General features: G+C 36.9%; 1 protein-coding gene across 3 annotated transcripts in view; it reads left to right on the top strand.

Annotated features, from left to right (window-relative positions):
- Positions 1–24,084, top strand: part of TMTC2 (transmembrane O-mannosyltransferase targeting cadherins 2) — a 437,325-nt gene that overhangs the window by 260,493 nt on the left and 152,748 nt on the right. For all 3 annotated transcript variants that reach the window (XM_059186455.1, XM_059186454.1, XM_059186453.1), the window contains 3 exons: positions 19,793–19,878; positions 20,362–20,546; positions 21,658–21,736. In XM_059186455.1, coding sequence (XP_059042438.1) covers positions 19,793–19,878; positions 20,362–20,546; positions 21,658–21,736 — 350 coding nt within the window. The remainder of the gene's footprint in view (positions 1–19,792; positions 19,879–20,361; positions 20,547–21,657; positions 21,737–24,084) is intronic.

Genomic DNA, 24,084 nt, shown 5'->3' on the forward strand with positions numbered 1-24,084 from the left:
TGTCATTAAGCAGACTTAGATTCAAATTTCCCATTTATTGTTCCCATGGTTGCCTTGTCAAATTGGGTAATCCTTATTCTTCATCAGCAAAATAGGGTTATGATATCTTGTAATGCTGTAGCAAGGATTAAATAAAATACCTGGAAATTGGTATAATTGTATTGTAATAAAAGCTTAAGAGTTTGTTAGCTGCTAATTTATTTTGTTTCCAACTGTTCATGGCTATGCCTTTGTGGGGATATACCTACATCCTAAGACGAGGAGTGGATCTTCAGTGTAAGAGTAACTCAGAGAAACTCCTTTATAAGTTTTGTTAGGGATCTCCAGAGAAACGGAACCAATGGTATGTGTGTGTGTGTGTGTGTGTGTGTGTGTGTGTGTTTAAAATAAAAAGATTTATTATAATATATTGACTCATACAATCATGAAGGTGAAGAAGTCTGAGGATTGGCTCTCAGCAAGCCAGAGACCCAGGAAAGGCCAAAGTGTATGTAATTCAGAGGCTTGAGAGCCTTGGTAAATACGCCTGAGTCTGAAGGCCCAAGAACCGGGAGGTCTGAGGGCAGAAGGTCAATGCCTCAGTTCAAAGCAAATCTTCCTGGTCTCTTTTTTGCTCTCTTCAGGACTTCAACAGTTCGGATGATGCCCCACCCCCACTGGGGAGGAAGGTAATCTGCTCTATACGATCTATGAATGAAATGTTGATCTCTTCTTGAATCTTTCTCACAGACATACTTACAATCACAGACATACTTAGAAATCGTGTTTAATGAGCTATCTGGGCATGCTGTGATCAGGTGAAGCTGACACATAAAATTAGTTATCACACAAGTGTATTTGTTCTTGATAAAGCTGACTGACATCGGAAGATGTAGTTTATCCACATTTGAAGACAATCCAAGATATTTATATATTGGCATGGGCATATATAAATATTGTTAATACAGACAATACAATGTCTGTATTAACAGACAATGTCTGTTAATACAGACATATTGTCTGTATTAACAGACATTGTGAAGAAGCACTGGGTGTATGAGCCAGACAGGGCAATTATTAATGCTTATACTGTGAACAGGCTCTCTTCCCAGTGGACCAATGTGCAGTAGGGGGAAGACAGTGGGATTTTAACACCAGCAGCTCTGAACTGGAATCTCATCTTGAGACTTCCAGTTGTGTTATCATTGTTAAGTGGTTCAACTTCTCTCCCTGACGCTTTCACATGTCTCAAGTGAAAAGAGCAATATCTCACATTGCTAATTTTTTTTTTTTAAGATTTTATTTATTTATTTGACAGAGAGAAATCACAAGTAGATGGAGAAGCAGGCAGAGAGAGAGAGAGGGAAGCAGGCTCCCCGCTGAGCAGCTAGCCTGATGCGGGACTCGATCCCAGGACCCTGAGATCATGACCTGAGCCGAAGGCAGCGGCTTAACCCACTGAGCCACCCAGGCGCCCCTCACATTGCTAATTTTAAGGATGAAAGGAAATAATACAGAAAACATTATCACAAAGCCATCCAGTATTTTCTTTCTTACTTCCTATCAAGCACTACTTTTTTTTAAGTAGGAATGTATATTCATACCTATTATTATTTTTTGACATGTAGAGGAAAATATAGGCTTAATTATATATTCAGGAGACAAGTATAATGCAAACTAGTCGTATATTAATAGGCAATGTAGTTTTGTGAGTCTCAGATCCAACAAGAAATTAGCTGCATGGATTTTTTTATGTTGAGTAACCATTCTAATATGGGGCACTCCTGTTTGTAAAATGAGGACTGTGTATTTATTGATTTATTGACAGAATTATGAAAGATAATAATCATGAAGCATCTTTTTCAGGACCTATCACAGATACAGATGGACTTTATATGGATATAAAAGCTTATCTAGATGTCATAGTCCCAACTCTTACTCAGGAGAAACACCTTTGTGTAGTGAATGTTCTATTTAATTGAGATCTCATGTATTTTTCATACACCGTATTAAAGTGAGAATATATTCTTTCTTTAGACCATAAGCAAAAACTGACTTTAAAATTTAAAAAAAAAAAAAAAAGCTACAACTTCTTAATTTTCCCACTAATATTTATTGGTAACGTTTTTGGTAATGCAATTGAAATATAACAACAACAAAAAAATCATTTTGATTGGATGCCTACTGATCCATATTTGGCAGGTTAGGATTAAAAAAAAAATCTTTGTGAAGATTTTTCTTCATTATTATACTTAATTTGTCAAAGTCTAAATTCAGTTTAGCACAGGAAAACAGGTCTATGTCAAAAGAAAGATAACAGAAAAGAGGCTTAACTGTATTTTCTGAACTCTTCTTGGCAGTTATGTGACAGTTAGAAGTGACATCCAGTGACAAACAGGGTTAGCTTTGGGGAACTATGCAATAGTAGAACTACGCATGCCCATCTGTCTAGTTGATGTCACATGGCTGTTGTCTTTTTCTGCATCTCTGTTTCTATTATTCTTCATGCTATTTAAGTTCAGAGCCAGGAAAGAACTTGCTTATTACCCTTTAATGAGGAAGGAATTTAACCTTTTCAAGAAAGGACATCTTTTTTATTTTGCTTACAATACATGTATATAATCATCATGTACAATAACAAGGGGTTGTTTCAAATAAGGATCCAGTTAAGTTATGCTTCTAGTAGCATATATATTAAATACTATTCTCATAAGTTGAGGTTATGTGTCAACAATCGATGTCCATTTCCTTGTTAGTGCTTTTACACCCAAAGTCATCTTTGTAAAATGTCATTTTTACCTCTGAAAGTGAAAAGGTTTAATTAAAGAAAAAAAAGAACTGGAAGAGAAAGTTGAGCATATGATTTGAGAAAACAGATAGGAGTAGAAAGAGTTCTTTTGTTTGGTCCTCAAATACAAAGTTTATTATCCCAGGGTGCCTGAAAAGCCATAGAAATGCCACATGAGACGAGAAAGTATAACTTTTGTCTGTAGTGTTTTCCTTTGGAGCTCCAATTCAATCAGTTATATCTCACTTAATCTCTCTCTCTCTTTTTTTCTTCTGAGACAAAAATCCTACCTATTTCATTTCACTTGATAATTGCTGTGAGTTTCCGTCTTTCCAGTTATTTAGGGATTGAGAGAATTAATTAAAATGCTTTAATAAAAAAAGCTACTAATATATTACTCTTTTGGGTGAAGACTGATAACTCTGACCACTCTGATATCTAGGAGCTTAATTTAAGAGTTCCAATTTCATGCACCCATTATACTCTTAAGTTATATAATTTTAATTAAACATATTAATTGCTATTTTTATACTTGGCAATCGCCTGGTCTGGTTATCACTCAAAACCAGACAACTCATTTTTTTTATATTTATTCAAATATAATTAGAAGTTTCCCTGACAATTCTAGCAGAGCAATACTTGATATTACATATTTTAATGTCTTAAATAGTTCAAAAAAAGAAAACAAACAAATACAAAACAAAATGCCACATATGGCATTTTATCAGTTGGGAAAGTCTTTGGTGTGCATGTGATAAGAAACCTAAAAGAACATTAAACTTGTTAAAATTGTATTCTCTGTTTTACAAAAAAGAAGTCCAGGGGTGTGTAGCCCCAAGGGTCATAGGAAAGTTTCATGAAGGACTGTTTACTTGCCACAATCCTCTCTCAGCAGGAGAGTGGGGGGGAGGAAGGGAGGAAGAGTAAGGGTGAACACGGTCCCTCTTCTTCCAGGACCTTTCCTAAGAGGGACCAAGACGACTGCTTTCATCTCATTGGACAGAGCTGACTTATTAAGTCTGGCTTTCTGATTGGTCGTGGTTCTTTTTGTAAGGTCAGTGGTCAGTACCTATTAGATACCTAATTTCCGGGAGCTCCTGTCAGTCTAAATCTTGGAGTTACTGCAGTTGATTCAAGTAGTAGTAACTTATCCATTTTATTAACCAGGCTTATCTTTTCAACCTATCATTTCTGTGGACTGTTTTCATAAAGGCAAAAGTGAAATGGAATTTTCTAAAAATTGAAAAAAAAAAAGCCTATTCCACTTTTGTCAGTGCATCTGAGCAAATTGTCAGTTGCTCTTTATAATAATATTGCCCTCTATATAGATTCCATTTATTGGTGGTATAGTCACTTGAGATTTCTGCTTGATATCTATTTTATCAAGCAAGATGCAGAAACATTTCTGTGCATGAACATGACATGCTCTGTCACTTCTATTTGATAATAGAGATGAAAGATTTATTTTTCCAAATGTCCCATTATAAACATAGCCTAAAACTAAGCATAAGTCTTGAATCATAAAAAAAAAAAAAACAGTAAATGGAACTGTAATGCCATTTGACTGTTAAATTATATAAAATGTCATTATTAGAGTCATTAGCTAAATTAACAAAATTGATTAGGAAATTTGGGTTTATACAAAGTTCAGATATGTCTCCAAACCAATGCTAATTTCAGTTGGGAAATTTCAAATGCATAAATACCTTAGGATAAACTGAACATGTAAAATTTATAATATTTATCTCTGAGGAAAAGCATCTTAGTTTCAAAGTACCTGCATGTGTTCAAGGACAGCCAAAATAAAATTCAGAAAAACTTTTCAATTTAAGATGAACATATTTTTGTTACTATAATAGTCCTAGTGGGTACTTATCTGGGAGGGATATGTTCCAAAACCCCCCAGTGGATGCCTGAAATTGTAGGTAGTACCAGACTCTATGTTGTATTATACTTTTTTGTTGTACCTTTATCCCTATAATAAAGTTTAATTTATAAATTAGGCATAGTAAGAAATTAGCAACAACAGTAATAAGTACAACAGTTATAACATTATACTATAATAAAGGTTATGTGATTATGCTCTTTTTCTCTCACAGTATCTTATTGTACTGTACTCTTCTTCTTGTGATGGTATGAGATGATAAAATGGCTGCCTGATGAAAGCAGGGAATGATGTAGGCCTTGGGAGGTAGTCTTGGGTGACTGTGGACCTTCTGATGATTCATTAGAAGGAAGATGGTCTTTTCAGCCATGGTTGAACAGCTGAAAGTAATACTATAGCAGAAAGTAATACTACGGTTAAGAGGGGGCTTCTGTACTTGGGCCATAGGGCTTACAAATTATTTCGTGAAACATTACTTTGTAAACATTAAGTTACCTGATTTATATGGATTACTAAGTATGTTTGCTCAGGGAATAGCTAAACGATTTTTTAAAATTTAAATTCTATTAACATACAGTACATTATTAATTTCAGAGGTAGAAGTCAGTGATTCATCAGTCTTATGTAATACCCAGTGCTCATAACATCACATCCCTCCTTAATGTCCATCACCCAGTTACCTCCATTCCCCATCCCCCATTCCTCTCCCCTCCGGCAACACTCTCTTTCCTATGATTAATAGTCTCTTATGGTTTGTTTCCCTCTCTGATTTCATCTTGTTTTACTTTTCCTTCCCTTCCCTTATGATCCTCTGTTTTGTTTCTTAAAGTCCATGTGAGTGAGATCATATGATAATTGTCTTTCTCTGATCGGCTTATTTCATTTAACTTAATACCTTCAAGTTCTATCCACGTCAGTGCAAATGGCAAGATTTCATTTTTTGATGGCTGAGTAATATTCCATTATATATATATATATATATATATATATATACACACACACACACACATACTCCATCTTAATTATCCATTCGTCTGTAAGATGAGCATCTGGGCTCTTTCTATAATTTGTCTATTGTGAGTATTTCTGGGAATAAACAAATAATTCATTACTGAAATATTCTATTAATAACATAGTCTTAAGTTAAAGTTGTTTTAGCTTTCGATTTTCCAGAATATTTCCTATGTAGATTGTCATTTTATTTCTGTGAGGCCTGTCACTATTTCTGGTGGCCGATTAAAATGATATCGTATATGCATGGCTTGATCTGTCTGGAACTTCATTCCCTGCATTCTTGACTTTTCTTGGAACCTCACCTGATTTTGTCAGCTTGGGAAGGTATTCCTTTCATGTGTTCCCTAAAACACTTTATACTTTATTTATACTGTGCTGTGACTGTTTGCTTGTCTATATCCACCATGAAACAGTTCATTAAAAAAAATTTATTCATTTTTTTGTAATTTTGTTGTCAATGTTTAATGTGTTGTAGGAGCACAAATTATGCTTTAATGAAACAACAACAAAAAAAGGAAGAACGTTAGTATCTCTTAGTATTTCCTTAGTTTTAAAGCTGTATGACTATGTAAACTGTGTCCTGTTTCACCCATGTTTTGTGTAAACATCAGCTTATAAACAGCTTGTAAACATCCTGTAAACTCTTAAAGAGTACACTTTTCATTTATGGACCTGCTTTATTAATACCATCTCTTGGTGATGCCTGGGTGGCTCAGGGGATTAAAAAGCATCTGCCTTTGGTTCAGGTCATGATCTCAGGGTCCTGGGATGGGGTCCTGGGATCGAGCATGGGCTCCTTGCTCAGTGTGGAGCCTGATTTGTCCCCTGCCTGCCATTTCCCTTGCTTGTGCTCTCTCTCTTTCTGACAAATAAATAAAATCTTTTAGAAAACACCAACTTTTCAGTAACTCAGAATTTAACCATTTTGAAAGATTTTGTTAGAACTTGAGGCAAAAGATAACTTTGGTTGAAGATCTGTATGCTTCTACAGTTCTATCTAGAGAGTAATCTTATTACAAAGAGCCACTGACAGTTTGCTCAGATGTACTGCTAAAAGTGGTACAAGCATACTTTTTCTTTTTAATTTTCTTTTTAATTTAAAAACTTCTGTTTTTAAAAAAGAAAATTCCACTTCCCTTTGCCTTTTTCTTTTTAAATTAACATACAATGTATTATTAGCCCCAGAGGTACAGGTCTGTAATCATCAGTCTTACACAATTCACAGTACTCCGCGTAGCACATACCCTCCCCAGTGTCCATAACTCAGCCACCCTATCCCTACCCCCTCACCCCTCAGCAACTCTTAGTTTGCTTTATGAGATTAAGAGTCTCTTATCTTTTATCTCCCTCCCTGGTCCCATCTTTCATTTTTTCCCTCCCTACCTCTCTTGACCACCCCTGCCCTGCCTCTCAAATTCTTCCTAACAGAAAGATCATATGGTAGTTGTCTTTCTCTGATTGATTTACCTTGATTAGCATAATACCCTCTGGTTCCATCCACATCATTGCAAATGGCAAGATTTCGGGTTTTGGATGGCTCCATAGTATTCCATTATATATATATATATATTAATATATATATATATATATTATATATATATATATATATATATATATATATATATATATACACACACACCACTTATTTATCCATTCATCTGTTGATGGACATCTAGGTTCTTTCCATAGTTTGGCTGTTGTGGACATTGCTACTATAAACATTCAGGTGCAGATGCCCCCTTGGATCACTAAATTTGTATCATTTGTATCTTTACCAAGTGGTACGATTGCTGGGTTGTAGGGTAGCTCTATTTTCAACTTTTTGAAGAACCTCCATACTGTTTTCCAGAGTGGTTGCACCAGCTTGCATTCTCATCAGTTTAGGAGGGTTCCCTATACTCCACATCCCGTCAATATCTGTCATTTCCTGACTTGTTAATTTTAGCCATTCTAACTGGTGTGAGGTGGTATCTCACTGGTTCTGTTTTGTGTTTCCCTAATGCCAAGTGATGTTGAGTACTTTTTCATGTCTCTGTTGGCCTCTCATATGTCTTCTTCACAGAAATGTCTGTTTATGTCTTCTGCCCATTTCTTGATTGGATTCTTTGTTCTTTGGGTGTTGAGTTTGATAAGTTCTTTGTAGATTTTGGATACTAGCCCTTTATCTGATATGCCATTTGCAAAAACTTCTCTCATACTGTCAGTTGTCTTTTGGTTTTGTTGACTGTTTCTTTGCTGTGCAAAAGCTTTTGATCTTGATGAAGTCCCAGTGGTTCATTTTTGTCCTTGCTTCCCTTGCCTTTCATGATGTTTCTAGGAAGAAGTTGCTGCAGCTGAGGTCGAAGAGGTTGCTTCCTGTGTTCTCTTCAAGAATTTTGATGGATTCCTGTCTTACAGGACAGAAATCATGTGTGGTGTAAGGAAATGGTCCAGTTTCATTCTTCTGCATGTGGCTGACCAATTTTCTTAATACCATTTGTTGACGAGACTGTCTTTTTTCCACTGGACATTCTTTTCTGCTTTGTCAAAGATCAGTTGACCATAGAGTTGAGGGTCTATTTCTGGGCTGTGTCTTCTGTTCCATTGTGTCTCTTTTTGTGGCAGTACCATATTGTCTTGATGATGACAGCTTTATAATAGAGCTTGAAGTCTGGAATTGTGATCCCACCAACTTTGGCTTTCTTTATCAACTTTACTCTGGCTATTCAGGATCTTTTCTGGTTTCATATTAATTTTAGGATTATTTGTTCCATTTCTTTGAAAAAAAAAAAACGGATGGGATTTTGATAGGGATTGCATTAAATGTACACATTTAATTGCTTTAGGTAACATAGACATTTTCACAATATTTGTTCTTCCAATTCATGAATATGGAAATTTTTTTCATTTCTTTCTGTCTTCCTCAGTTTCTTTCATGAGTATTTTGTAGTTTTCTGAGTACAGATTCTTTGCCTCTTCAGTTAGGTTTATCCCTAGGTATCTTATGATTTTGGGTGCAGTTGCAAATGGGATCAACTCCTTAGTTTCTCTTTTTTCTGTCTTGCTGTTGGTGTATAGAAATGCAACTGATATCTGTGCATTGATTTTATATCCTGACACTTTGCTGAATTTCTGTATGAGTTCTAGCAGTTTTGGAGTGGAGTCTTTTGGGTTTTCCACATAAAGTATCATATCATCTACAAAGAGTGAGAGTTTGACTTTTCTTTGCTGATTCAGACGCTTTTTATTTCTTTTTTGTTGTCTGATTGCTGAGGCTAGGACTTCTAGTACTCTGTTGAATAGCAGTGGTGATAGTGGACATCTCTACTGTGTTCCTGACCTTAGGGGGAAAGCTCTCAATTTTTCCCTATTGATAATGATATTTGCTATAGGTTTTTCATAGATGGCTATGATGATATTGAGGTATGTGGCCTCTATCCTTACACTTCGAAGAGTTTTGTTCAAGAAAGAATGCTGTAGGGGCGCCTGGGTGGCCCAGTGGTCTAAGCCTCTGCCTTCAGCTCAGGTCATGATCTCAGGGTCCTCGATCAAGTCCCACATTGGGCTCTCTAATCAGCAGCTTTCCCCCCAAACCTCACATGCCTCTCTGCCTACTTGTGATCTCTGTCAAATAAAGTCTTTAAAAAAAAAAAAAAAAAAAAAGAATGCTGTACTTTGTCAAATGCTTTTTTAGCATCTATTAAGAGTATCATTTGTTTCTTGCTGTTTCTTCTATTAACATATTATATCACATTGATTGATTTGCGGATGTTGACCCAACTTGCTACCCAGGAATAAATCCCACTTGGTCATGGTGAATAATCCTTTTAATATATGGTTGGATCCTATTGCCTAGTATTTTGGTGAGAATTTTTGCATTTTGTTCATCAAGGATATTGGCCTGTAATTCTCCTGTTTGGTGGGGCCTTTGTCTGGTTTTGGGATCAAGGTAATGCTGGCCTCATAAAATGAGTTTGGAAGTTTTCCTTCCGCTTCTATTTTATGGAAAAATTTTGGGAGAATAGGTATGAAATCTTTAAATCTTTAAATAGAATTTCCCTGAGAAGCTGTCTGGCCCTAGTCTCTTGTTTGTTGGGAGACGTTTGATGACTACTTCAATCTCCTTACTGTTTATGGGTCTGTTCAGGTTTTCTATTTCTTCCTGGTTCAGTTGTGGTAGTTTATATGTCTCTAGGAATGCATCCATTTTATCCAGATTGTCAAATTTGCTGTCATATTTTCTTATAATTGTTTGTATATCTTTGGTGTTGGTTGTGATCTCTCCTCTTTCATTCATGATTTCATTTATTTGGGTTCTTTCTCTTATAAATGTGGCCAGGGGTTCATCAGTCTTTTTAATTCTTTCAAAGAACCAGCTCCTAGTTTCGTTAATTTGTTTTATTGTTTTGTTTTGTTTCTATTTCCTTGATTTCTGCTCTCAACTTTATGATTTTTCTTCTCCTGCTGGGTTTAGGCTTTCTTGGCTCTTCTTTCTCTTGCTCCTTTAGGTGTAGGGTTAGCTTGTGTACTTGAGGTCTTTCTTTTTTCTTGAGAAAGGTTTATTTTGCTGTATACTTTCCTTTCAGGACCACCTTTCCTGTGTTCCAAAGATTTTGACCAGTTGCGTTTTCATTTTCATTTGTTTCCATGATTTTTAAAAATTCTTCCTTAATTTCCTGGTTGATACATTCATTCTTCAGTAAGATGCTCTTTAGCTTCTGTGTATTTGAGTTCCTCCCAACTTTCATCTTGTGATTGAGTTCCAGCTTCAGAGCATTGTGGTCTGAAAATATGCAGGGAATGATCCCAGTCTGTTGGTACTGGTTGATATCTGATTTGTGACCCAGGATGTGATCCATTCTGGAGAATGTCCCATTTTCACTAGAGAAGAATGTGCATTCTGTTGTTTTGAGGTGGAATGTTCTGAATATATCTGTGATGTCCATCTGGTCCAGTGTGTCATTTTTTTTTTTTTTAAGATTTTATTTATTTATTTGACAGACACACACTGTGAAAGAGGTAATAGAAGCTGGGGTAGTGGGAGAGGGAGAAGCAGGCTTCCCACAAAGAAGGGAGTCCGAAGCAGGACTAGATCCCAGGACCCTGGGATTATGACCTGAGCCAAAGGCAGATGCTTAAAGACTCAGCCACCCAGGTGCCCCCCAGTATGTTATTTAAACCCTTTATTTCATTTTGGATTTTTTGCTTAGGTGATCTATCCATTTCAGTGAAGAGGGAGTGTTAAAGTCTCCTACTATTATTGTATTATTATCGATGTTTTTTTAATTTTGATGTTTGTTTTTGATGTTATTAATTGATTTGTTAATTAATTTTGATGTTATTAATTTTGATGTTTGTTTTTGATGTTATTAATTGATTTGTATAATTGGCTGCTCCCATGGTAGGGGCATAGATATTTAAAATTGTTAGATCTTCATGTTGGATAGACCTTTTAAGTATGATATAGTGGCCTTCCTCATCTCCTATTATGGTCTTTGGCTTAAAATATAATTTATCTGATATAAGGATTGCCACCTCAGCTTTCTTTTGATGTCCATCAGCATGGTAAATTGTTTTCCACCCCCTCACTTTAAATTTGGAGGTATCTTTGGGTCTAAAATGAGTTTCTTGTAGAGAACATATTGATGATTTGTTTGTTTGTTTGTTTGTTTAATCCATTCGAATACCCTGTGTCTTTTGATTGGGGCAGTTAGCCCCTTTACATGCAGGGTAACTCTTGAAAGATAGGAATGTAGTGTCACTGCATTACCTGTAAAGTGACTGTTATTGTGGATTATCTCTGTTCCTTTCTGGTCTGTTACTTTTAGCCTCTCTCTTTGCTCAGAGGACCCCTTTAAATATTTCTTATAGGGCTGGTTTGTTGTTTGCAAGTTCTTTTCGTTTGTCCTAGAAGATTTTTATCTCTCTTTCTATTTTCAATGACAGCATAGCTGGATATAGTATTCTTGGCAGCATATTTTTCTCTTTTAATGCTCTGAATATATCATGTCAGTCCTTTCTCGCCTGCCAGGTTTCTGTGGATAGGACTGCTTCTAATCTTTCTACCATTGTATGTTATAGACCTCTTGTCCCTAGCTGCTTTCAGGATTTTCTCTTTGCACTAAGTCTTGTAAGTTTTACTATTAGATGACATGGTGTGGACCTATCTTTATTGATTTTTGAGGCAGGTTATCTATGTCTCCTGGAACTTGATGCTTGTAACCTTTGTCATATAAGGAAATTCTCTACTATAATTTGCTCCAATATACCTTCTGTCAATCTCTTTCATTCTTCTTCTGGGATCTTTCTATTATTGTTTCATCTTATTCTATCAGTTATCTCTCAAATTCTCCCTTCATGGTTCAGTAGTTGTTTTTCTCTCTTCTGCTCAGCTTCTTTACTCTCCATCACTTGGTCTTCTGTATCACTGATTTTCTCCTTCCTCATTTATCCTAGCAGTAAGTGTCTCCATTTTTTATTGCACCTCATTAATAGCTTTTTTAAAAATTTCAACTTGGTTATATTATAGTTCTTTTATTTCTCCAGAAAGGGATTTTCTAGTATCTTGCATGCTTTTTTTTGAGCCCAGCTAGCATCTTGATAATTGTCATTCTGAATTCTAGTTCTGCTATCTTACTAATGTCTGTATTGATTAGGTCCCTACCCGTCGATTCTGCCTCTTGATTTTTTTTTTTTTTTTTTTGTGGTGAAGTTTTTCTGCCTTGTCAGTTTCTCCAGATGAGAATAGATGAATGTGAGAATAAAATACTAAATGGGTAGCAATGGCCCCAGAAAAAAATACACTAACCAAATTGCAAGAGACCTGAAACTGTGGGGAGAAGAAAGGAGGAAAAAATGTGTATGTATGTATGTGTGTGTCTGTATATGTATATATATGTTAGATGGGTGAATAGAATAGACCACGCACTTGATTTTGGTATATTTTATCTGTTAGAATAAGCTACAGTCCAAAATTTTTTTAAAAAAACAACTTATATATATACAAAAATAAGGGTAAACATGATGAAAGGATGGAATATGAATGTAAAGATGAAAATTTTAAAAGAAGGATTCTAAAAAAGGAATTGATTAGATAAGAAATTGTCGACAAAAGAAAAAAAAAGTAGAAAGATTGTGATCAGGCTGGAGACTGGAACAAAGTCATGTGCTAGGTTCAGGGTGTATTTTGATCTGTTAGAAGAAACTTTAACCCCAATTTTAAAGATTAAAAAAACCTACATCCATACAAAAAATAAGGTTAAATACGATGTAGTTATAGAATATAACTATGAAAATTTTAGAAAGATTTTTTTAAAAAGTATTATAAGGTAGTTAAAAAAAGTTTAAACTAGGAAAGAGGAAAAATTAAAAAAAATCGAATCAAGAAAAGAAAAGAAATTTTAAAAATTTAATGTTGAAAGACTTAAGGAATCCTGGGGAAAAAAGCCATGAATTCTGTGTGTTGCTTTCCCCTAGCTCTAGAGTTCACAGTCCTCGTTGATTGGTGAACTTGGTTTTGGCTGGATGTTTTTGTTAATCTTTTGGGGTGGGGCCTGTTACAGTGATTCCCAAATGTCTTTGCTGTAGATGGAATTGCACTGACCTTGCCAGGGACCAAGCTAAGTAATGCACTTGGTTTTACTCTAGTTTTTTCTTCCCTGAACACTTTATGTACTGCTTTGGCGGAGAATAAAGATGGCGGCTTTCCAATCTCCTGTCCTGTAGGAGCCAAGAGCTCAGGGACCCACTCCTCAGTGCACTCTCAGAGGAAAGCCGTCAATCCCTTCTATTTCCCTAGTCTCTGGTTGTACTTTGAGCTCACCCAGTCTGTGACCAAGCATTTCTATCTCTGGTGCAGGGCCCCTTTTGGAGGCTCCAAACCCAGAAGATTCCTGCAGTGTGCTCCACACTACTCATCCTGGAAGAGGAAGGAGGGTGTCTCCCCAATCTGCCAGTTGTGGGGTCCCTGCGCAAAAAGCAGTGGTCCACCTGTGCCTTGGATCAAGATTTAAGGGAACCCCAAGCTGAGGGCCCACTCCTTGGCTCTGTCTCTGCGGTTGGCTTCCCTGCTCTTACAGCTGGGGGCTCTGCTGCAGTAAGACTTTCTATGGTCTGGTCTTGGTCTTTCTATGACTCTGAGGGTCCTGAGACCACACTGCCTCTGCGAGGTCTCCACTGCCTTCTTAGCCAGGAGTGAAGTCCCCCAGTGGAGCAGACTTCTTAAAGTTTCATTTTTGTGCTCTGCTACTCTACCACTTGCCGGAAGCCAGCCTCTCCCCCTGCGATCTGTCTTCACCTCGGATTCACTTCTGCACACACCCTACCTTCCCAAAAGTGGTTGGTTTTCTGTTCCTAGAGTTGTTCTTTTTCTCTTCAATCTCCTATTGAGTTTGTAGGTGGTCAGATTGGTTTGATAGCTATCTAGCTATATTCCTGGGAGCAAATGAAATTTAGGTCTCCTACTCCTCAGCCATGTTGCTCATCCCTCATCTCTTTATTTATTTATTTTTCAAAAGATTTTATTTATTTATATGACAGAGAGAGAGAGAGAGATCACAGGAAGGCAGAGAGTCAGGCAGAGAGAGAGAGGTGGGGTAGCAAGCTCTCGATGCGGGGCTCAATCCCAGAACCCTGAGACCATGTCCTGAGCTGAAGGCAGAGGCTTAACCCACTGAGCCACCCAGGCGCCCCAGTCCCTTTTGCCTTTTTGTAATGAAAAAAGTAGAAATGATGATAAGTTAGATTTTTATTGTAACATAATTTAATTTCTGTAGCTTGATTAATAATTTTCTATATTCTTTGCAGAGTTCATGTATGTGATTGGCAGGGACATAAAGAGAAGGTCTGAAGAAATGTGTTGCTGTTAGTACATTCGAGATACAAAATGTGGTATCTTAACTTCAACACTATTGGTATTTGGGCCCAGAAAATTCTTTATTTTGGGGCTGTCTTATGTTTTCTAACATGTTTACATATTTAGCAGCATCCCTGGCCTCTACCCACTCGATGCCAGTAGAATTCACCCAGATATGACAACTTAAATGTCTCCAGACGTTGTCGACATTCCCTTGGGTACAGGATGGGGAGGACAAAAGTCATCACTGAATGAGAAACATGGTGCTAAATAAATGTTCCCAGTCTGTCTCTGTCAATATTTAGAATCAGCTAGGGGTTTGTATGCCTATTTACATTTAATGTTTGCATTAACTCTGTCCAACCCACTGTTATCATGGATTTGACTGGTTTTCATTTATCAAGTGTCTAGGTTATTGTGATTCTTTAAAAATGACATTTTAGACAAAGACAGCATTGTTAGGGAGACTGGCATAAAGATGGGCAAAACTTTCACAGAGGAAAAAAATTCTCCGTACTCAATGGGAATTCCTAGAATATGTGATCAAAATCAGATTAAAAATAGTTGAAAGGATATACGGGTGGGCATTTTGTTGTTTTATGTGTGTGTGGCTTTTCTTTTTAATATTGTGTTCTAAAATTTAACTGTTAGAATGAATAATACTTTATAGACCCAGATGTGCTTTCTTCTTTTGACTAAAACAATATTTATTCTCTCTGCTTTCCCAATTTGTATTCTTCTTCACTGGGTGCTTACTTTTCATTGTTTCTCAAGGATAAATCACAGGGGGAGAAATATGAAAAGTTAAATATCTTTTCTATTAAAAATAGTATAATATATCCACCTCCATATACAGATATATAAAAGTGACCCCACCTTATTAGTCAGAGATCAGTAAGTTTGTTTTTTCCATTTCTTTCTCAACAGTCGCTTCAACTTTACATTAATGGAGTTAGTTTCATTAATTATAAATCAATTTCATGTAATATGAATAAAATGATTTCTCATTAGATTGTGGTTTGATGGTATATTGAAGTGTATTTTTATTTATTTATTTTTAAATAATCATCCTGATCTACCTGAACCGTGTTCCATTCTCTTTTTAGAGCATCGATGCAAGTTTAGCGTTTTACAGAATTGGAGCATCCTAGAGTGAAAGGAGAACAAGCTCGTATGCATGTACCTCAAATGGAATTATTTTCTCTTTACTCCTTTCCTTCTAGAAAGAGTCGGGGATTTATTCTCAGTGAAACTGTGTTCCAGTCCTCGTTTTGCCTCGTATTAGTCATAAAACCTAGAGTTAGTGGGTAAATTTTCTGAACCTCTTTTCTTCCTGTGTAACATGGAGCTGATAACACTTTCTCCCTTTGGCTAAGTGTCACTTATCCCAAGCCTCTGCCAGTGTCACTTGGACTCTGAACCTTCACTTGTCCATTCATGAGCTGGGTCAGCATTGGTCCCCCATCCTCTACCAGAGTAATTTTCCACACCATTTATTTTCTTATTTGTCTCCCCTATACATTGTGCACCCACAGGCGTGTGCATCTCTGTCTTGTGCACATTTGCAGCGTGCACATGAGGGCATATTGATGCTTCGTTAAAATCTCTAGCCCTGAGAAATCAGCCCTGGCAGCCCTCTAACTTGGACCACTCCACTGTTAACTTTATTCCTAAAATGGAGGGGGTGATGCCCTTACATTCAAAGAACCACGTGATATATAATCCTGGACACTTGCCAGCTGCGTCACTCCGTGGGACTCGGGTCCTCTAAAGAGTCAGGCAGGCTGGACAGGATTGTCTAGGTGCAGTGATCATGCCATTTATCATTTTCTCTTTGTATATATTTTTTTGAATTGGGCAATGACAGGAATATAATACATCTGTGTTGGGGAGTCCATGAGGCTGAACTCATCAGTTTGCGAGGTTTATGGTCTTTAGGCACATTGTCAGAGATATGTGCCCATCCCTTCATGTTAATTCTGTCTAGCCTAACAGCATATTTGCCCTTTAGAAATGTAATTATGTGGAGACTAATTAGTGGGCTGCTGCAGTTATTTAGGTGACAATAAAAGATACAAAGGGCTTTGATAGAGCCATAAAGCTAAACCTTGAGAGGCAGAATAAAGAGTTATAGAAAGAAGCATCGGTGGGCTTTGGGGACTTTATAAAACTTGGAATTGTGAGTATGAGCGAAAGGTCAACAATGATAACCAGGCTACTGATTTTAGTAAATGCAGTGAATGACAATCCTGATTGCTGAGGAGATTTTTTTCCTTCTTTTATTTATTTCCTTTGTTTATGTTTTTATTTAATCTTGATCTGGAGATGCTGTTTTCAATTTTTGAATGTGTGGATTTTGAAATCCAGCGAGCACTGAGTTTGATGCAGCTCAGGAAGCTGTCAAAAATAGGTCTGGATATCAGGAGATCAGTCACTCTTTCAGAATTGAGTACAGTCCATCTCTACACGAATGCATGATATCATACAGAGACTGTGTATGGAGAAAAGAGAAGACAGAGCCCTCTGAAGCACCAGCTTCTTGTAAAGGAGTATATGAATGCTCTTCAAGGGATGGCTTTTTTAGACTCTGTAGGATGGTCCCAGGTCAAGAGAACTAGGGGGAACTGGTCTGCAAGAAACAGAAGACAGAGAATTTCAGGAAGGAAGAGGAGTTACAGTGTCACAAATGCTGTAGTTGCATGGGCCATTCATAGAAGCCCATGATTTGGGGGAGGGTTGATACTTAGAGCTGGAGCGGGATTTAGGACGTATATGGGATTTGAGTCACTGGACATTTATACTATTGATTATTCTGAAAGGAAATCTGAGTCTGAGGAGAAGAAGGAATGGTAGAGGTGGACATAGGAAAGAGTAAAGGTTGTAGAGGTTTTTCTTCCTTTCTGTGCTAAGGGGCACATGAATATTTTTTTGTATTTTTAAGGCAAAGGAAACTGTAAGGGACAAAGAGATTGGCTCATGGAAAGATTTTGATTCCTAAAGGAGGTGGAAAAAAATAGGATTAAATATCTTGATGGTGGGGCACCTGGGTGGCTCAGTGGGTTAAAGACTCTGCCTTTGGCTCAGGTCATGATCCCAGGGTTCTGGGATCAAGCCCCACATCGGGCTCTCTGCTCAGTGGGGAGCCTGCTTCCTCCTCTCTCTCTTTGCCTGCCTCTCTGCCTACTTGTGATTTCTGTCTGTCAAATAAATGAATAAAATCTTAAAAAAATATATATCTTGATGGTATTTCTCCTCTGGTACCATTAACCTTGTATCAAAGGGGAAGGATCTTGTTATCTGAATCAAAGTGATAAAGGCAATTAAGGTGGTAGATAAGTTTCTGAAATGAGATAATGCATATGAGCTTAGTTAACTGGAAATTCAGCCTTTTATCAATAAGTTATTATTGTGGAGAAAAGTATTCCTATTTTGGAATGCATGTGAGTCTTCTTTCTCTTTAACAGTTTTATCTTTTTTTTAAGAAGAGACTCAGGTCTTTCCAAAGAGTATTGCATCCCTTTACTCCATTAAAAATTTTAATTAGTATTGAAGTATAGTTGACATACAGTATTATAGTAGTTTCAGGTATATACCTACTTTTAAAGACAACTGAACATTTTCACAAACTTTTGAGTACTGCAGGAAGCTTTGTTTCTAGGAGCTAAAAAGAATACTCAGCAATAAAACATATCAATTTCATGAACAAATTGTTGCTCAAGGGATGCCTGGATGGTTCAGTAGGTTAAGCAGCTGCCTTTGGCTGGGGTCATGATCCCAGCATCCTGAGATTGAGTCCCACATTGGACTTCTTGCTTGGTGGGGAGCCTGCTTCTCCCTCGCCTCTGCCTGCCCGTGCTTGCTCTCTCTCTGAAAAATATATAAATAAAATCTTTAAAAAAATTGTTGCTCAAAACTTTCTATAGAAATGTATATTTATATCTCTACATAAGTGATGTTTGGTCTGTTCATGTGACTTTTAAACAACTATTAGAGTTAGTGAGGTTTGGGTGCCTGGGTGGCTTAGTCAGTTCAGTGTCTGACTCTGGAGTTTGGCCCATGTCCTGATCTCAGGGTTGTGGGATCGAGCCCCCTATCAGGCTCACAAAGTGGGCATGGTACCTGCTCAAGATTCTCTCTGCCCACCACCTCTGCCCCCAAAAGCGAAGGAAAAGAAAAAGAAAAAAAAAGTACTAGGTTAATCTTTGCTAATGATACGAGTGGGCAAACTTTAATTTTGAAATGATTTTCTTCGATGTATTTTCAGTGCTGCCCATTAAATACTAAGGTGAGTGTTTTTAAAATATTCTCCAGAATGATAGTTTTTATCAGGAGCCTGCTCATTTTGCAAAGGCCTCAGTAGCTGGCAAGTGGACTCTGCAGTTCGAGGTTGAGAAGAGCAGTACTTGGGCCCAATAGAGGTGCCAAATGTCTATAAGATCCTCACTGATTACAGGAGAATAGACATAAGCCAAAAAGCTGCTGAGAGAGCTTTCTAAACTTAGTCCAGCTCTCTGACACTGAATTTTCATAGATATGACTACAGTTGATTCTGATTAGGTCATAAGGGTGGGGTCTGGAATGATGGGTAATCCCTGTGGCCACTGCCTAATGGACTTCCTCAGGAGGCCCATGGCGGGGTGGTCTGAGGGTGAGGAGGCAAAAATGTGTCTCACGACAGTGCAGTGAGATTTGCCCAGTGATTCTACAATTTAGACTTACTTGACTGAATCCAGAAACTAAGGAGATAACAATGTGGATAACCTTCAATCTTTTTCTCTGTTCCTTTATGGCATCTGATTAAATTCTGACTCTCTTTATCCTGTTGACCCAGATTACCTTTTGCCTTTCAGGCAGTCACGGTAATGTGGTTCGTGAGAGAGAGACCTCATGTTCTCATGTTTAAGTGTGTGTGTGTGTGTTTGTATCACTGCCTTAGACAAGTTTCCTTTATGAACTGATGAAAAACTGTGCTTGCTCCAAGAAGAAATCCAGGTGGTTTGTCATTCCAGTGGGAGAGAAAAACTGCTGGAAAGGGAAAAGTTCACGGGGGGTAAAGTGCTCTTTGGAAATACCTCTTAATACTTTCTAATGCAATATAAATGTAGCTGATACCCAGCCAGTCTTTTCTCTCCTGAGGAATCATTTCCTTCTATTAAGAATTTGTTTTTATAGTACCAGGTCAGCATTTTTACAGTCCCTTTGACCATTTTTATTTTTGAAATGTAAAATACAAATTTGTGGTTTTATGGGTAGTAATACAGTCCTTCTCCAAATTTCTATTTTTCTCATGCAGAGGGTTACTTCTACAGGAGAACAGCAGGTTTGCGGAAGCATTACATTATTACAAATTGGCGATCGGAAGCAGGCCTACCCTGGCTTGTAAGTAATAATTCAAGTTCCTTGAAAGCACCTCTTTTTTTTTCCCCTTCTTTATCCACGAAAACTATCTTCGTGACTTACAGCCTCAGAGAGAAAAAAACATGCTATTTCTATTTCTGAACACTTACCAATCAGATTATGAGCCTCTACCAATTACATCTCCCTTCCATTTAATCAAGTTTTAATATCCATTTATCATTTTTTACTATATTAAGATAATGAGACTTTTATTCATCTAGAGTTCAAGCTGAAAATATTTTGAGCTCTTCGAGGGCCAAGCCTACCCACAGACTTTTCATTGACACCTGTAGTCCTTATTGCATTGTTGGCCCCATATATATTTGTTCCCTGAGAATTGATCTCTTGATTTTCTCATAAAATCAAAACTAATCCATAGAAACTAAGTTGGAATAAAATTAACTTTATTGTTGTCCCAGGGTACCTTATCTTCTCATTTATGTTTCCCCTTCTTTCCCCCCTCAGCTGCATATTTAAACACCGGTATTATTCTCATGAACCAAGGAAAGATAGAAGAAGCTCGACGCACGTTCCTCAAGTGTTCTGAGATCCCTGATGAAAACCTAAAGGATCCTCATGCACATAAGAGCTCAGTTACCAGCTGTCTCTACAACCTGGGCAAACTCTATCATGAACAGGGACACTATGAGGTCAGGCCCAAACCCCGGCCTTTTGCCTTCCCTGGTGTTGTTGGTCCGAGTCTCCATATTTTACACCCTGAGATCTCATTGCAGAGACACTATGATCACTTCAGAAGTTAATATGAGTTTTTACTCAGATAGTTTTATGGTGAAATTCATTTGGAAAAGAACCTCTGCTAAACAAAACTTAAGATTTCTTTGCTGTGAATTTCTCAGAGCACTTATGACTCTTCTGGAAAGGGATGTTAACATGCATTGTGTCTCAAACTTATTTGCTTATTAGTCTGTTTGATTTTATGACCCAAGACAAGTTATTATTATTGTCTCATTTCCAGTGTTTGGTGTTTAAAAAAAAATACTTTGTTTGTACACTTGGGTATTAAGGAAGTGATTTGGTGCTAATCATACCCATTTATTTTAATTCTTTTTACAATAGTAATAAAATGAAAATTAATTTTATTTTTTTAATTGGGGTGAGAAGAAGAGTAATGGAGATGCGATGTTGCAGAGGAAGCTGGGAGGTGTGTGTACTCTTTCCCTCACAAGAAGCAAACCTGCATGGGTTTCTTCTCTAACATTTAATATTGTTCCTCCTTACCTTTCTCTTTGTCAAACCCATACTCTTAAACCATATATTAAGACTGCAATATAAGGATAAAGATACTGTTTTTTAAATAGTTTCATTTTATAATCTCAGTAGATCTCAGTAGCCAGAAGACTATTAGTTGCTGTTTTGCTTAGATCCTATTTGGTTGTTTGGCTCATAGTAACTATAGATTTTAGATGAGTATGGGTAACTTTCAAATGCGATTTTTACTAGTTGTTTTTTTTTTTAAGCTGAATCATCTATGTGAAGTGGAAAATTTATATTTAAATAAATAAGCTTCGGCACCATTTGACTGCTTGTTCAACAAAAATTTTATATGGTCTTCTTCACTAACTGGGGTGAATATTTTCATTCATGAAATTGGGGTAGTATGACATCAAAAGACAGATCAATTATTTTCCTTTAATGAACCATTTAGAAATAGCAATGAAAGGTTTTGATTTTGGAAGGATGTTATTATATGATTTGTAGTGAATATCCGTGTACTTTCTCTCTTTTTGTTTCCTGAATTAGGATGCCCTTAGTGTATACAAGGAAGCAATTCAGAAAATGCCGAGGCAGTTTGCTCCACAGAGCTTGTACAACATGATGGGTATGTGAAATGTAATACTTTAATTTATTTTTCAGAAATTAAAAGAAATTAAAATCTATGCTTCTGTAAATAGAATTCTAATAACTCATATCCTTAATCTTCATCCGCAATACAGAAAAACTTATTCACAGTTGGGTGATATACATTCAAATTTTCACAAAGCACAATTTTTCTTTTCTTTCTTAAAGATTTTGTTTATTTATTTGACAGACAGAGATCACAAGTAGGCAGAGAGGCAGGCAGAAAGAGAGAGAAGGAAGCAGGCTCCCTGCTGAGCAGAGAGCCTGATGCAGGGCTTGATTCCAGGACTCTGAGATCATAACCTGAGCAGAAGGCAGAGGCTTTAACTCACTGAGCCACCCAGGTGCCCCTTATTATTATCTTTTTTTTTTTTTTTTTTAAGTAAACTCTACCCCCAGTGTGGGACTCAAACTCGTGTCCCAGAGATCAAGAGTAGCATGTTCTACTGACTGAGCCAGCCAGACACCCCAACAAAGCACTTGTATTCTAAAATAGCTAATGAAAACATATCAACATGGTGATTCTTAACAAATTGGCCAGATCCCAGAGTTGTTGCAAGGTACTCACAAACCCATTTGGGTAATGAGTATTAGCTAGACTCTAGAGATTGAAAATGGTGAATAAAGTTTTATATCTTAATAATCAAATTCATAATATTTAATAATGTTATTTTCTTAATCAGAAGTTCCCCCCAAATATACATGGTATGATATAGAGAGTTAAGATTTTCAAGAAGAGAATAGAGAGTCATGATTTAAAAGATGAGAATAACTGAACCAACTTGTATGGTTTTCATTGATAAGGTTTTGGATCACAGTAGGTTTTTCAGAGTATTATTTTAGAGTAAGAACCGTATGTGAAGAAGGTAAATGTGTTACTATCATCATTCCTTTTCTACATTGAATAATTAGTTTAGTTGTCTTATTAGTCAGATAGTATGTAAGTTAGGACATGGATTTTTCTAGGTGCAAGAGGTCAGGATCTAGAATTTCTTTTCTTTTTTTTTTTTTTTTTAAGATTTTATTTATTTATTTGACAGAGAGAAATCACAAGTAGTTGGAGAGGCAGGCAGAGAGAGGAGGAAGCAGGCTCCCTGCTGAGCAGAGAGCCCGATGCGGGACTCGATCCCAGGACCCTGAGATCATGACCTGAGCCGAAGGCAGCGGCTTAACCCACTGAGCCACCCAGGTGCCCCAGGATCTAGAATTTCTAATGAAATAATCTATCTATCATCTGTGATTGCTCTGTGACTGCATTATAAAGTAAATTGTTACCATATCTGTTTGATAGTAGACACCACTGAGAAAACTGCCTATTCAGTATGTGACTCTTGGAAAAGAATCCCTACAGTTTAAAATGCCCTGCTGATTGATTAGCTTTGCTATTTCCACATAAAGGAGAGGAAAAAAAAGTTGCTTTTGTCTTCAAATCAAATATTTTTCTCCAAAGCACAAATTGCAAACTCAGATTTTTCCTTTTTCATCAAACTTGGTTGTTTACTATTTCTCTGCATATAAAATAAATGCGACTATGTAATCTTTCAGATTATTTGATGCTTCTTTTTTTAAATAATATCTTATTGAAAGCTAACTTTTAAAAAAATTTTATTATGTTATGTTAGCCACCATACAGTACATCATTAGTTTTTGATGTAGTTTTCCATGATTCATTGTTTGCCTGTAATACCCAGTGCTCCATGCAATGTGTGCCCTCCTTAATACCCATCACCAGGGTCACCCACCCCCACCTAAGTGGTGTAAGGTGGAATCTCAGTGTGGGTTTTGATTTCTCAAACTCAACACCCAACAAACAAATAATCAAGTCAAAACTTGGGCAGAAGACATGCATAGACACTTCTCCAAAAAAGACATACAAATGGCTAGCAGACACATGAAAAAATATTCATCATCATTAGCCATCAGAGAAATTGAAATCAAAACCACATTGGGGATACCACCTTACACTGCTTAGAATGGTAGAAATTGACAAGGCAAGAAAACACAAATGTTGGAGAGGATGTGAAGAAAGCGGAACCCTCTTCTACACTGTTGGTGGGAATACAAATTGATGCAGCCACTTTGGAAAACAGTGTGGAGGTTCCTCAAAAAGTTAAAAATAGAGCTACCCTATGACCCAGCAACTGATGATTCTATATTCTGTGATTTGAGAAAATTGATAGTAGCTCTTTGGTTTGAGCACACACAAAAATCCTGCACCTTCCCAAACTAGAAAATACATGGCTAGGAAACATACTCACTTTCTCTTTTTCCTAAATAAGAAAAAAATCAGAAATAGTTTAGAGATAGAATGAGGCACAGGTCTGTAAA

The sequence above is a fragment of the Mustela lutreola genome, chromosome 8 (assembly GCF_030435805.1).
Source record: "Mustela lutreola isolate mMusLut2 chromosome 8, mMusLut2.pri, whole genome shotgun sequence".
NCBI classification, from domain to species: domain Eukaryota; kingdom Metazoa; phylum Chordata; class Mammalia; order Carnivora; family Mustelidae; genus Mustela; species Mustela lutreola.